Below are 15,832 nucleotides of genomic sequence, written 5' to 3'. Positions count from 1 at the left end.
CATCCGTCGCTAGTTCGTTTCTTCGTTCGAACCATGGCAGTTCGGTGTGGCAGAGGTGATGATGGCCATGAATGCCCGCATAAAGATACTTTTTTCGCTTTTCGTCTTCCAAGTGCTGAGGAGATTGGTGCCGTCGTTCGTTTATCCCTTGATTTGGTTGAGGTCCTCCTCCCCACAAAGCCGCAAACAAGAGTGAAAAGTTGAGTCTCGTTGAATAAATGCGACAGTCTCAACAAGGGAGCGGACAAGTGAAAACAAGATTAATTGATGTGCTTCTTGCAGGCTAAAGTGGACGAGTTTTGGGTTTTTTTGAACGAGTATTGAGCGAACAAAAAAAAACTCTTTTTTCTTCTGGAAACGGAGATGGGAGCGGTTTCCATTTTCGACACTTTTAATCGCATTGTCGAACGGGTTTTCTATTATTGGGCCCGGAACTAGGAACGAATTCTTCATGAAGAAAAACATCAATTGATTGAGTTTTAGTCAACTTGACTAACAAAATTCATCCATGATGATATTAATCTAAAGGTGTTTTTTCATGTTAGAAATCCGAGTTGGCTTTTTCTCATTGTTCTTTCAAAGTTTTATCAGTATGTTATTGTAAGAAGTATGTTAATCATTGCCAATGATATAGAATAATTAACGCTTTATTGTGACTGAAAGTCGAAACCTTCAGTTACCATCATCAATGGCTTGTCAACCTTTTTATATGATTCTTCTGTTCCTAACCCAAAATTCCTTGCATATTTAATCATTGTGGCAATAATAACAAAGAGATAAAAGAGAAATTTTTTAAATTCAAATATGTATTGTTCATCATACTAATGAAAACTGTTCAACTGTTCTGAAATTATTCTACACCAAATTATTTGATTGGAAATTGAGCTGGAATACAACCGAAATTGCATACAAAGATCTCCATGCAACCTTCCATTGCAATTGTCGTTTTCGCGATAGATTATTTACATTAAGTCAACCTCATCCCAATCAAAACAACCGAAGTTTGAGTACTTTGACATAATTTTATCATTGCTTGCATAATATTGACGGCAGAAACCATAATCAATATTCCTCTCGCTGCATTAGGAGCACCCTTATCTTCAAGTCCCCTCCACTGGGATAATGAAAATTCCATCCATTCGAAAGCATCGTCTCCAATTTCGCACACTTGTTTTTGGCAGCATATTACCATATTTTTTCAAAGTTAAAGAACATATTGACTGCCTCCTGCTGCTGGGGTGAGATTCGCTCCTCTTCACGTAAAATGGGAATGTTTGCGGTGGATTACCAACCACGATCCATGCCGAACTCAGAATACGAAGAAGCGAGAGAGAACTAAACAGTCGGAGATGGTGAACAAATTAAAATTTAAATTAGTTACGAACAAATGGGAGTTTTTCGTCTGTCATGTCACCTTCTCATTGCTGCTGGCTTCCATTCGTTGGGAACGGAAAAAGTTTTCTCGTCTCGCCATTTAATACAATTTTATTGATTGTTTATTTTCATTTCGGGTTTTTATAAGTTTGAATTTATATAGCAAATCTTCCGTTTATCACATTTTAAGAGCTTCTTCTCTCTTATCGTTTTTTTCTTCTTAGGGACACTAATTGCGAACATACTCACTTATACAAAGGTTGGCTTTGGTACACGCTTTCTGAAATCTCGTTCAAACGATGTGTTTTATTTTTTTTTTTTTGGGTCATCCAACAACTCCTAGGAAAGGGAGCTTCTGTAACACTAATTTGGACCTTTTACTCGATTAAAAAAAATATTTCCCTAGTATGTACAACGAGTTGACCTTCAATACTGAAGCAATCAGAAAAATCTTTTCCACTTACTCTGCTCATCCTTTATACAGCATCGCGTCCTCGTTCGCGCCCTTCTTCCGACTAAATGCTACATTTCAACGGTAGATTGTGGGAGTGTTCTTAATCCGCATCATTCGACTGAACGCTTCTCTTACGTGCCTCCGCAGAAGTAGGAATTGCTGCTGTTTTTCCAGAGAAAAAATCTCCTACGAAAGTTCGGCTAACTTTGCTCCGCAATCCATGATGCTTTATAACGGTGTGCAGATGTTGTTGTTGCTGGTGGAGTTTGTTGAAAGTGATAGTCGGGGCTTGTGCGCGGAAACGGAGCATTAAAATATCAGAATCCTAGATTTATGTACGAGTATTAGCAGCACGTTCAGACAGATGACCATAAACCGGAAGCGCAACTTGAGCGCCAAACTGCTGAGGGCACTCGCGTGGCACAGCAAATCCTCTGGGAACATCTCCAGGAAGGGTAATCGTCGACCGGTCAGCGGATCCGTGCAGGTACTTCGCTTCGCCCTCTGCAATGGAAGAAGGGGAAAAGATAGAGTGCTGTTAGTGCGAACATGTGTAGGAATTATTGCTTTCGGTGGAGGAGTAGTTCTATTTTATAGGACTGTTTCCATTGAAGCTTAAATAAAAAGAAAGCTATTTTTACGAATTAGGAAATTATTATACAAACATTTTGTTGGGTTTTACTTCTACCAGAAGTCATGAGTAAAAATGAAAGATCAAAGGTTCTTAAAACGTTATCAGATCTTTCCAAAGCAATCCCGTTCCCAAAACATTCTAATATATCAGGCTTTGGAAAATTTAACGATCATTGACACACGAGCCATAATTTCATCCCATTTATCCGCCTGCATTCATGCAACACGAATGACATTTATCGTCCGTGGCAGATAACGAGCCATGAACGAAAACAATACAGACACAAAGCACCCTCTGTTTGGCGCCGATCACTGTGTGCCAACAATTGTAACATTCGCTGATCCACTCTCATTCTGATCAAGAAACAGAGGCAAATATTTTCCATTTTCTTTGCTATGTTTGCGACCAATGGGGTGTTTAATGATCCAATAGATTATAATTAGGTTCGCAAGGGCTGCATTACCAGAAAATATGAAATTTATTACCAATTTTATGCAAAACATAAACCACCCGAATGGCTCGATATTGTTGCAGTCTGTGAGAGTTGCTGTTCTTGACTGCTCTCGTGCCACGTACCAAACGAGAGAGTGAATGTTAACATTCATAGGGCTCTCCGAATGCGGTGTGCCACGATGTGTTATGGTTCGCGAACTGTTACACTCTCCGAATATGGTTTGATCGGCTTATTCGGATCAAAATCTAAACACTGTAAAATATACACTGCCGTGAATTGCAAGTCAGTCCCATCTGCATTTTCATCAAAATTGAGTTGAGTTCCGTTTACAACATATCTTTCAATTCGCTTTCAACTACATTAATAAGATAATATGATTTGTTCGGAAAAAATAAGAAGAAAACAGCAAGTCAAATTGTCCCATGACAAAAAGTAATCGCATATCATTCCCATTACAGATTTCAGTTCCATGTAACACAAAAAAAAACATTGTTTTTAACCTCTCTGTATTTTTCTCGGGAAGATAACGTAATGAAAAGCAAATTGTGAAAGTTTCATTATGATCTGAGCATGTTCCATGTTTTTTTTTTGTATATTTGTCTGGAAAACGAGTTTGGAAACTAAGGAATACACCAGATTCTGTTTTTGAACGGATTTTTTTTAAAACGGCCGTGCAGAAAATGTTTTAATAATTATTTTTTTCGTCAAAACCTTATTTTTGCATGAAACGTCGAGAAATATTGTTACTTTTTTTGCACAGTTTCTTAAATTTTGAACTGAAAACTTTTTTTGCACGGATCGCATTTCCCGTCCAAAAACAGAATCGAGTGTACCTGGATTTGGTGGACTCTCAATTATATGGACCCTTGATTTCATGTCCTTCTAGTTTATATACATTTTACCTTGATTTGATGGACATCCACATTTCATATTATATTTTAGAATGTTCAACCAATTCTAAACATGCGATATTTTAACTAAAAATTTTTAAGCGATTTTCTTGTAGAACAGGTAATGATGAATTCCAGTTGAAGTAACGGCCGACAATCGAACCGTGACATCTACAGTATAGCTTTGTGTTGTAGCCGCTGACCTTATCTAGTGGAACGAAGCGCCACAACTAGGAGTTGTTAAATACACATCGTAATAATGAAATAAATAAGTTCATCAAAGGTGTGAAATTATGCCCCAGAAAATGCGTTATTTTACATACAGTTTTCTTATGAAAAACATTTCATAAGACATCTTACGAAAACCTTTGTCAAGAATGGAACAATTATATTTTTGGTATAAATTCATTTTTCATGGATTCAGAGTGTACGGGCTATTCGAATCAATATGGTGTACTTAATTAAAAGCTTATTAAGTTATCTATTTATAGTTAATGATCAATAAGAGTATATTTTGAGTTTCATAACAGCTCATTTTTATTCTTTCATAAGAACAGAAAATTTTGTGTCTTTATGAGGGATAGCTTTATGTAATTACTGTGTATTGTTTGCCTATCGGACGAATGATCGTGTTTTAAAGTCTTATAACCCCTCATTTTTTACCGGACTAAAAAAAATCAAATCGCTAAAACTTGTTTGATTTTCGGTATTTTTGCACCATTTTTTCACATGTTCTCAAAAAACTCTTCTAGTCTTAGAATCTGCGTCAACATTGATCATTGGTCATTATAATCCAGAGATATTCCAAAATTCCTTGGGGGACCGACGCGTAACTATAAACCATGTATATATCACAGGCTACAGAATTTATATCGTAATCAGATGTTCACTCTTCGGAACAATACATTAATGAGAGTATGTTGTGAAAAAATGAAGCAATTTGGAGCAACCGTCTTTGAATAATGAGCATTCATGTTGCTGATACCACGCTGGCCAAATGAAGATCTTGAGAACTTCAAGAAACCTCATATTGTAACTTTCAGATATCTCTAACAATTCTTAACAACTTTGTTTGATTTTTTCAGAGTAGCTCCTTATTACATGGCATTGTATAGCCTACATTTTACTTTTTCGATAAGTTGACGTAAAACAAAATGGCCGCCTTAGACATTTTGTATGGAAAATGTCGGTCCCCCGAGGAACATTGGAATATCTTTAAATCCAGATCACCAATCATCAATATCGACACGAAACTAGAAGAGTTTTTTGAGAACTTGTGAAAAAATGGTGCAAAAATACCGAGAAACAAAAAAGTTATCGCGATTTGAATTTTTATCTTGCGGTAAAAATTGAAACTGTCGGTAGAGGGGTTAAGGTCTAAATGCAGGGGTTCCACTTAGCATGCTAAGAAAAGATAATTTAGATACCATGTACCCGAAAAAATGGGGCCCAGATAGCCGTACTTGCCACACGAAATACACATGCAAAATGGTCGATTGGCAAAGAAAACGCTCAGTTAATAACTGTGGAAGTGCTCAAAAGAACACTAAGCTGAGTAGCAGGCTCTGTCCCAGTGGAGACGTAACGCCAGAAAGAAGAAGAAGAATATACCCGAGAAAAAAGGAGACCAAACAAGAATCAATAGACAAAAAGAAATCGATTAAGGACCACAAGATAAGAATTTTAATAAGGTTCTTAAGGATTTTACTGAAAATTCTGCCAGACATTTCGCTAAAATATTTCCAAGAGTTTCTTTTTTGTAGAATTACGACTTGTCTTCTTCTTCTTCTTTCTGGCGTTACGTCCCAACTGGGACAAAGCCTGCTTCTCAGATTAGTGTTCTTATGAGCACTTCCACAGTTATTAACTGAGAGCTTTCTTTGCCGATTGACCATTTTTGCATGTGTATATCGTGTGGCAGGTACGAAGATACTCTATGCCCTGGGAATCGAGAAAATTTCCTTTACGAAAAGATCCTCGACCAGCGGAATTCGAACCCACGACCCTCAGCATAGTCATGCTGTATAGCTGCGCGTTTACCGCTACGGCTATCTGGGCCCCAATTACGACTTGTATTGCTGCTTGTTCGACAGTATTTTTATAACTTTTTCCAGAGATTTTATAAGAAAACAATTCAAATGCTCGATTTTTTAGGAGTTCTTCTAGTAAACCTTTTTGCGCATTTACTAATGAATTTGTTCAAGAACTTTGTTTATGATAACTTCAAGAATTCATTTGAACATTTTCTAGGGGTAACTCCAGAAATTATCCTTCTCTAAAGATTTTTTTCACAAATGTCTTAAGAAAGTCCTCAAGCTTCTATCTGTTTTGCTGAAATTTCGTAATAGGTTTCTGTGTGGGATATTTTAAAGAATTCAGGCAGATGCTTCTACTGACTTCTTAGAAATTCCTCTTACAATGTCGTTGAGGAATTTCTCTAAGGATACTTTCAGGAACAACTCCAGACTTCAGGAAGCTCTACGGAAATTATTTGAGAAACTTTACCAAATGCCACCTTAAGCTAATACCACATCACTTCGACAACAGATAATCCCACGCCAAAACTATTGTGATAACTTAAAATTTCACCTTCTTCAAAGAGTATAAACTCACTGGAGGTGAGAATGAAAATCTTAATTCAATTAGGATTGTTGAATAGAAATGATGAGGAGTTTTCAAGTCTGTGGAATGGAGAGTGTTCTACTACAGCGGGCTCTTCCCTGCTGTAGTGAAAAAATAAATAAATTAATTAATTAAATAAAAAAAAACATCACTAGTATTTTGGTGATGTCTCCAGTGTGTTGTCGGGAAATTTTTTAGTAATTATTTCAAAATTTCCTGAAAAAATCTGGGAGGTATTTCTAAAACAAATTGTATTGTAATGTCTGACAAAACTTCTGCAAACATTCCAGATGAACTCCTAAAGCTAATAAGGGGTCGTCCATAAACCACGTGGACATTTATGGGGGCAGGGGGGGGTCTGGCCAATGACCACCTTCCATACAAATTGTATTTTTTTTTTGTATTGACAGATGGACACCAGGGGGGGGGGGGTCTAAAAATTAAAAAAAAATATGTCCACATGGTTAATGGACAGCCTCTAAGCAACTGCTAGAATAATGAACGAGTCTTGGTGGTTTTTTAGAGAAATCGCTATGATTTTATTGAGATATTAGAGGAATCAATCCAATCCCTGGATAATTTCAACAGAGAATACTTAAACAATTCATGTTGGTATGGTCTTGGGAATTACTGGAATAATTAATGTAGTATTTGTTTGAGTGAAGGCTTCATTTTAATTTTGAAGAATCTATGGCGTTCACTCGAGAAATTAAATGAGCTATGTTTAATTAGAACTAATCTTTGGATGAATTGCTGGAGAAACTCCTTAACTTAACTTAAGGTGAAGGTCCATTGAGCACGTAAACATAATGTTGCCAGCCACTCGAGCCACCCGCTAAACCACCCTTTCGAGCCACCCAACACGGCGGAGCACAATGTTATGTGCGTCGGCCAAAAATAAATCATCATGTTCCATGTATACCTCCACCTACAGAATTATGTAGGCAGTATTATTTGCACACGTTTCATACAAATGTATTATTGTCGATATGAATTTTTCAACAACTTCCTTAAAGCTCAAAATCACAATTTATTTCATTTGGTAGTGGAAACATGATTTTTGACCAAAATTATAAGCATTTTTCACACCATGCGTGTGTTGTTAACCTTTTTTGGCAGTTTTCTCCTCTCTTCTCTCGCTTCTCACGGACGGAGAAAGTTGCCATCAGTATGCATTTGAAATCTACAGTCAATTGTACTGTATAATATCTAATATTCATTTTTGCTGTTAAATTGCGTCGTACATTGTTTTTCTCATGCTTAAAAATGTTTTGCAACACTTGTGCCATTGTACACCTTCTGAGTGTTATGAAATTGTAAAATACATGGTTGTAGCAAGTGTATGAATATCCAAACAATTTTAATTCCAAACATAAAAACTGACATCACTGCTAATCAGTGAGAGCTGCGCATCCGATTCATAAACAATGTTGGCCCAGTGAATTCGTATTCCGGTGTTATTTTTCGAGCACAAATCGGTGAATTAAAGTGTTTTATTGCTTCCAGGAGTACGGCGCGAGAAAACATAAAGTGTTACAAGTATCGCATCAGATTTTTGAATTGTCACGGTGAGTAGAAATACCATGAAAAGTGAATTTTAGAACAGGCACCGAAAAGCCTTCAAACAACAACACGGTGCGTGAAGAAGAAGTGATTCGGTAGTGCGTGATATTTAGCAACACAAATCACAGAAATAACTACTTGTTTGCATTCAAAAACAGGTAATTTGTAAAAAACACATTATGGAATGCTTTCAGTTAAGAAACCACCGCTCTACAATAAGGTTAGTAGCTTCAAATAATCATTTTTTGTGATCGCTCTCCAAAACATTGTGAGAAGCGTGGGAGGAGGGAGTGGAAAGTGAAGGGGGAAGTAAGGTGCCATATTAGAGGCCATTTTGGTACTCATGGAGATATGTCCTTAATAAGGAATTCTTGGTAAAAGTTTTAGTATTGCCTTAAAATGTTCATATTAGATATCTTGGCATAGGGGATAAATTCTTGAAGGACAAAAAATATCAGCTTATGATCTAATCGAAAAATTCTTACCATGCTTACCTTAAACATTTATAGTTCCTAACTTCGGTCAGACTGTGATTTTTACGGATCCTCGAGGAAAATTATAGTTAGAATTAGTTGAAACTATTAAACAATATCAAATGGGTTCAGCTCCGTTCTGCCTACTGGCAGCTGAGCCATTCAATGAAAAATTACATGAGATTTAGTTTCAAAGCATTTTTGTTTTGTTTGACGGTGTACTACTGAAAACGCAAACACATTTATTAGAATGCAATGGCGGTCAGTTATCATTAATAATGTGTTAACTCAAGTCAGTTTAGATCATGTGCCTTGTATCAAAAATAAGCTTTTCAGCAATCATGGTACAAATTAATACATTTTAAAAAGTAAAGAAAACAAAAATATGAGATAAAACTTTTGCTTCGATTTTATAAAGAATTAAGAAATCAAAATGTCCACTTAATCGTGGTATACCTGTATAGAGATACGTTTTGGAATTTTAAAGGATGTTCAAACGGTAATCAATTAGGCTTCAGAGGCAGGCTTGATAATACTTCTCAACATCATCAGCAGAGTTGTTATTAGTCGCTGGATTTGACAGGCTATCAGTGACTTGATGAAAAATAAAAAGTTTTCGTCACTGCCTCAGCTCAGCGCAACCAACGACGCTCTACTACCAGCAACCAAGTGCCTCGTCGTACCGAACAATCTTTGCCGTTTTTCTCTACCTGTGTTTTCGTTGAACACGTTCAGCTTGAACAGAAAGGTAGACAACTAATCGGCAGGCTTCTTCCTTGCTCTTGACTTATCCTCTTTCTCCCCCTTTTAATTATCAACTACAAAAGAGAAGCGATTTAACCCACAAACAAACTGAGCGTACGAGCTCTGCGGGATGAAGAGTATACACGTTTGTGTTTGCTTATTTTCATTCCCACAGTGGTTAAAAGTTTGTTTTGACAACCTCAGTGCTTAAAAGAGAAAGAGATCTCGCGTTGAGTATCATACAGGCATCTGCAGTGATCGATTTCTCTTTGCATTATTACACGAACTTCAATTGGTTTTTGAAACATTTTACGGTACAATACGATGAAGGATGATGAATACTTTCTACTGAGTCAAAAATAGTGGTCGAAAACAGTCGCCCGGACAAGTAATTAGCTGAAGAGAAAATCGATGAAGAGAAATCGATGATTGCAGTTACGCCCTTATGATATTGAACACGAGAGATTATTTTCTTCCTTTCTCAGTTAGAGGGAGAGCATTTTTTCCCATTTCTCAGTTCGGGGAAGAGAATTTCCAGACAGCTCTTCGTTGTTTCTTTGTAGCTCTTTGCCCAAAAGGGCAAAGAGGAAAGCGAAATCATGCTCTTGCGTTGATGGAGAAACCAACCTCAGTTCATCCCAAAAGCAATGATCATGTTAATAAATCTTCGAGCTGTTTAGTAGAATACCTATAAGTAGATGAAAAAACCGAATTTAGTACTATACCATTTAATTCCACTAGAGTTTGTATCCTTTGACAGATACGCGTATTTCGACCTCAACTGTAAGGCCGGAACTCTAGTGGAATTAAATGGTATAGTACTAAATTCGTTTTTTTCATCTACTTAATGATGATGTGTTTGCAGAGCTTCGCAGTAAGCTAGAGCTGTCAAATGGAAGATGTGCGTTTGGCTAGAGAAATCGTTTCTCTCCACTCTCTCAGCCACGGATTATTCAACCAACATCGAATGCTGACTCATAATTGTTGTGAGCGTACGAGGTTTATCAGATCAAGATGAGCAAAATAAAGCCTGCTAATCGGTGCCAAATGCATGGCCGACCAAGAAGTAACTCGCAAAAAAACATCAGCGCGTTTCCGGAGTTGAGAAAAATCCTTCGGATTATCGATAGCACACGCCTGCCAGCAGAGTTAATACAACTTTTTGAGAATGTGCTTGCCCAATTGCCAATACAAGACACCTTGTTTGCTAGTAGTTCGTAGCTTAGACTCTCTTTGTCTGCAATTGTGCGCTTGGTGACGATTATAAGCTTACGTTGGTGCAGTGTCATTCATTGAAGACAAAGAAAATGACGATCTTTTAGGCACTGATTTATTTTTCGTCATCAGTCAGTGACGAAACCGATGGTTAACATCCCTGATCAATGACATGCTCTAGAGTAGCGTACTGCCTTTGCCTCTTTGCGAGGAAGCGAAAATAAATGCAGAGAAGCAACGAAAAATGAGCGAGGAAGATGCAGCACAAAACACAACAGGGTAAAATTCCATCAGAAAATAATGCTCTCACAACTCCCTGCGGACTGCCTTATTCGGGTTGTTGAGTTCTTTTGAACCGCGAGTAAAGGTGAGTATCGCAACAAGAGGGAGAGAGAACCCGAAAAAAATTCTCGCAATTTTTTGCACTCTCACTTGAATCGTTTGAGGATCTGTGTTGAAAATTTTGAGTTCAAATTTTACTCCTCAGAAAAACAACAAAATCGCCTCATCTTTGCATCGCAGAGGAGTTCAAGCCTGTTTAGAGGTTTCCAAAGGCCGATCAACAACAGACCAGATATTTACTGTACGGCAAATCCTCCAAAAATGTCGTGATGTCATGAATACCAGGTCCCAACGCATTACCTTTTCATCGATTTTAAGACGGCATACGATAGTTTCGACTGCGTAGAGCTATGGAAAATCATGGACGATAAAAGTTTTCCCGGGAAGCTCACGAGACTGATAAGAGCGACGATGGAAGGAGTGCAAAATTATGTGGAGGTTTCAGGCGAACACTCCCATTCGTATGGATCCCGCCGGGGACTACGACAAGGTGATGGACTTCGTAATGCGGAGAGCCAGGCTTAACAGCCGGGGGACAATTTTTACGAGATCCAGTCAATTTGTTTGCTTCGCGGATAATTTGGACACGTCGGCCGAACATTTGAAAAGGTGGCAGACCTGTACACCCGCCTGAAACGCGAGGCAGCAAAAGTTGGACTGGTGGTGAATGCGACCAAGTCAAAGTACATGCTAGCTGGTGGAGCCGAGCGTGACAGGGCTCGCCTAGGTAGCAGTGTTACGATAGACGGGGATACGTTCGAGGTGGTCGACGAGTTCGTCTTCCTTGGATCCTTGCTGACGATTGACAATAACGTTAGCCGTGAAATATGGAGGCGCATCATCAGTGGAAGTCGGGCCTACTATGGCCTCCACAAGAAGCTGCGGTAAAAAAATGTGTTTATTTGTAACATTCGACCAAAGAAGGCATTGCGTAAAACTTGGTATTCCAGTTTTCATTTTATGGCTGTATGGGAGGAAACTAAAATTTCGAAAAATTGCCAGGGACTCAAAAGTGCTTATTTGAGGCTGAAATTTCGTACAACTCATACCGCCGTGACAAAACAACTTGGTATTTTTATCGAATTTTCTAGAACAACCTCACAGATTTCAGTAAGTTGATCGAAAGTATTCATCATTTGATGACTCTTCCCGGTATTAACTCAAAATTGTCGAAAATGTCGAATGTGACAAATATGTAGTTATCGGCAGTGCACCAAATGTACCATGTACAAAACGCGACGATGCTCGAAGAGGACTTGCAAGCACTTGGAGTCTTCGAACGTTGGGTGCTTAGGACGATCTTTGGCGATGTGCGGCAAAGGATGAACCACAAGCTCGCTCAACTCTACGGCTAACCCAGTATCCAGAAGGTGACCAAAGCTGGAAGGATACGATGGGCAGGGCATGTTGCAAGAATGCTGGACAGCAACCCTGCAAAGATGTTGTTCGCTTCGGATCCGGTCGGTACAAGAAGGCGTGGAGCGCAGCGAGCTAGGTGGGCGGATCAAGTGCGTATCGATTTGGCGAGCGTGGGGCAAAACAGAAGATGGAGAGATGCGGCCACGAACCGTGAAATTGTTGATTCAGTGTGAACTGTTTAGATGCTAACTAAATAAATGAATGAATGACATGGCTTGAATTGAGAACTTAATTTAAAATTGAATTCAAATCAAAGCACATATTAGATTATGAAAAAACATACGACTTTACATATTTATCTAAATTATTTTATCAATTCATAAAAAAAATCATTATCTACAGAATTTTAGATAAATATAGTTACAAATTTCAACCAACATTTCAGTTTAAACGACCGTTCTTTGAGAACATAACTAATATGGCTGACTTGTTGTTTTGCTTTATGAACGCCGCTGGCTCAATATTCTAAAATGTTCAGTTTTGCACGGATCCGTTTCTTCAATTGACGTCGTTCGTGAAAGTGAACTTCTTAGTAAAGCGATATATTTTTATTTTTAGACACCGGCATCTTACAATCTAGCTACTGGTGATTGTTGTCGTCATTTTGCAGCCATAACGAAAGTCTTCGGGAAAACAAGTGAATTATTTTACGTTGAAAATTAAGGAGAAAAGCTGAGTTGAAATATACACAAATCCAATCTGAAAGCAAAATATTTTTATTTAGTGCTTTTGGATCGCTTTCGCACATCAATGAATGAACGGAAAGGAAACAAGCAACGCAGGAGAAACACGTTCGTGTAAAATTTAATGATATTGAAATTTACACTTTGGGCCTATTGTGTCCAGTTGTGTAAATTTGAAAGTCAACGTAATTTTGATTTTTTTTCCAAATATGGGCACGAACATAAATTTAATATTACATTATTGTTTAAACTGAATAGTTCATAAACCCTTAATTTTACATCAGACACGTAAAGTGTTAACTTTCAGTCTCTGTCACAGTGGGAAAGTAAGGAAAAAAAGGTCCACCAAAAACATATGAGAAACCTGTTATGAGGAAGAATTTACACGGAACCTTTACTTAGAGGAACTCGTTTAATTATAACATTCCATATAGAATATCAGCAATCTGTAATCATTAAAAAAAAAAATCAGAGAAACGTGGCACGAATTTTCTTTGTACCGTTTTGTATCATTTTTTTTATTTCTTCACAGGATGATCATTTCTTCAATGACTCAAGTCTGCAAAGTTGTGAAAATATCTTTCCTTTGTAATTGTCGCTGGTCGGAAACAAAAACGGTAATCATATCGAATTTTGTAAGAAACCTGCTCATAACTTCCTTCAAATCCCATTTGACAAATTCGTGAAATATTGCGCAGATAAGTCGCTTTCGATAATAATTTGCAAATAATCTCGTTTGGAATGCGTTTTCGCTTCTATTTTAGAACTTCAACAAATCATAAGCAGTCACACACGATTATAAAACAGCGAGGATCCGATTTTGTCAACCCCTCGATGAATTTAAGGGTGACAAAATCGGGTCTTTTTATTTTGTTTCTGTTTTTAAAATGTTGACGTGTTACATGGTTACTGAAGGGGGCGATGAACATGGGCGTTGCCAGGTTTTTTCTATCAGCAACCCCCCCCCCCTTTATATTTGCAATACCGATTCTTAACACTTCTTTTACGATTTTTACGACAAAACGATCATTATAGACATAAAACAATGCTAGATATCCACCTACTCTTTCATAGTAAGCAAAGTGAAGTCCTAAACGCATCTTGTTGCAATGTTAAGTGACGGGTCTGTTCAAAGACTTGGAAATAAGGGTATGCGAAATGGATTTTTTCCAAGGCGATACGATACGAAACGATTCGCGGAATATCTTGCGCTGATAATGACGAAACGAAACGAAATTTAAAAATGTTTCGTGTAACTCGATACGAAATCAAATATCTCACGGAATTTTTCGAAACGAAACGAAATTTTTGAATTTGTTTCGCGGAATACACGTTTAAGTTGTTTTTCTTGTCAAAAGTTGGAAATTTTACAATAGGCATAAAAAACTTCTTTTTAAATCCTCTACCATATGGAAACTTTAGTGTTGCTCAGAGGAATCCTTACATGTTTTGGTAAGACTCTTTTCTGTTAGTTTGAAATCTTCTTAACAATTTTATAAGGTTTCATTTCAACATACCTGACCTTTACACAAGGCAATGAGTGGGTTTAATTTAAATGCTACAACTAAGAAGTGGGTGGAAAGCAGTTACAAACATTTAGAACAATCTCAAAAAAATTTTTTTTTTTCAATCATGTGGATGTGATGTTATGCTAATATATACCATAAAACATGGAATAATGATATTCATTTTTTTTGCTGCCCTTTATGCTTTGTGGCTTGAATGAATGTGATTGGGGACACAAGTCTATGTGAACACTGAGAAGCAGACTCTGTCCCAGTTGGAACATAACGCCAGAAAGAAGAAGAAAAAATAAGTAGAGCAGAGGAAACACTGAAATATTTGCTTTAGTATTTGCTGGAGTATTGAATTAAATTAAATTTTTAAGAATCCATCAACACATACCTAAGAAATCAATCAAGATAAATTGAAAAGAACTGCAAAAGTAATAAACTCCAAGAGATATTGCGACAGCAGCTTAACCAGGATTGCCTGTTGGGGTTAATTTAGAAGTTCCTAATAAATTTTCTGGAAAAGCCTTGCATAAACTGTGAATTAATTCTTGGAGGGATCAAATCTGGATGAATGCAAACTTTTAGAGTAAACCTTGTAGAAAATACTGAAGGTATTTCTATTATTTTGTAGAGCAAATACTGGGGAAATGATCCTATTCCAAAATCTGTAAAGGAATTTCTGGAAGAATTAAGGATTGTTGATATTACCTCATTATCAGATTCTTTGTTTAAAACTGACTGCAAAATCACATTTTCACTAAATTTTGAGCCTCGAGAGTATTTTAAAATATATTTGAAAATTACGAAAAAAAAAAGTTTTGAACCTGGACTACATAGCATAGAGGAACCGCAAATAAGACTGACAAGTTCACCCATGTTCGTTCAGACAATCCGTCTTTCAATGAGCTAAATTTAATGTTTGGGTTATTATTATTTTCTAGAGATTTAGATGTGCGAAAATCGAAAAAAAATGTTGCGCTTTTCCATTGTGAAATACCCTAACTTGAATCTATATCCGGAACCAATTTTGATGGTGCATGCAATGCATAAATCAAATTTATAACTGATTTGTGATTTTTCCTAAAATAAATCATCAAAATCGATCGAAAGATGGCGAAACTAGAGAATTTTTAAACTTGATGTCGGTATTGAAAAGGTTAAGATCTTTGCCTTGCGGCATTTGGCTTCCAATACTTGTAATGATATATTTTCAATATTCGCATTTTTTTTAATTGGGGGTCGTGAGGAAATTATGTCACGTTATAAGACGAACCCCACCAATGCGTGAGTAAACCTAAAATAGCAACTTTCATCATAACATGAAACCGCACCAATCGTTGCCAAATCGGTTGGGAAATAAAAACCCTTCTTGCCGGTGAACAACAAGTTTTCATATTTGGCAACGCGATCCAACCGTTGCTATCGACCAAAACATATACAAAAGTGGAAGC

General features: G+C 37.3%; 1 protein-coding gene across 1 annotated transcript in view; it reads right to left on the bottom strand.

Moving 5' to 3' along the window:
- Window positions 1–279: 279 nt before the first annotated feature.
- Window positions 280–15,832, bottom strand: part of LOC5569440 (chaoptin) — a 156,443-nt gene continuing 140,890 nt past the window's right edge. Inside the window, exon 4 of the mRNA XM_001658478.3 lies at window positions 280–2,332. Coding sequence (XP_001658528.3) covers window positions 2,138–2,332 — 195 coding nt within the window. The 3' untranslated portion in view covers window positions 280–2,137. The remainder of the gene's footprint in view (window positions 2,333–15,832) is intronic.

The sequence above is a fragment of the Aedes aegypti genome, chromosome 2, assembly GCF_002204515.2.
Source record: "Aedes aegypti strain LVP_AGWG chromosome 2, AaegL5.0 Primary Assembly, whole genome shotgun sequence".
In the NCBI taxonomy this organism is placed as follows: domain Eukaryota; kingdom Metazoa; phylum Arthropoda; class Insecta; order Diptera; family Culicidae; genus Aedes; species Aedes aegypti.
This window is presented reverse-complemented; position numbering and strand designations above follow the sequence as displayed.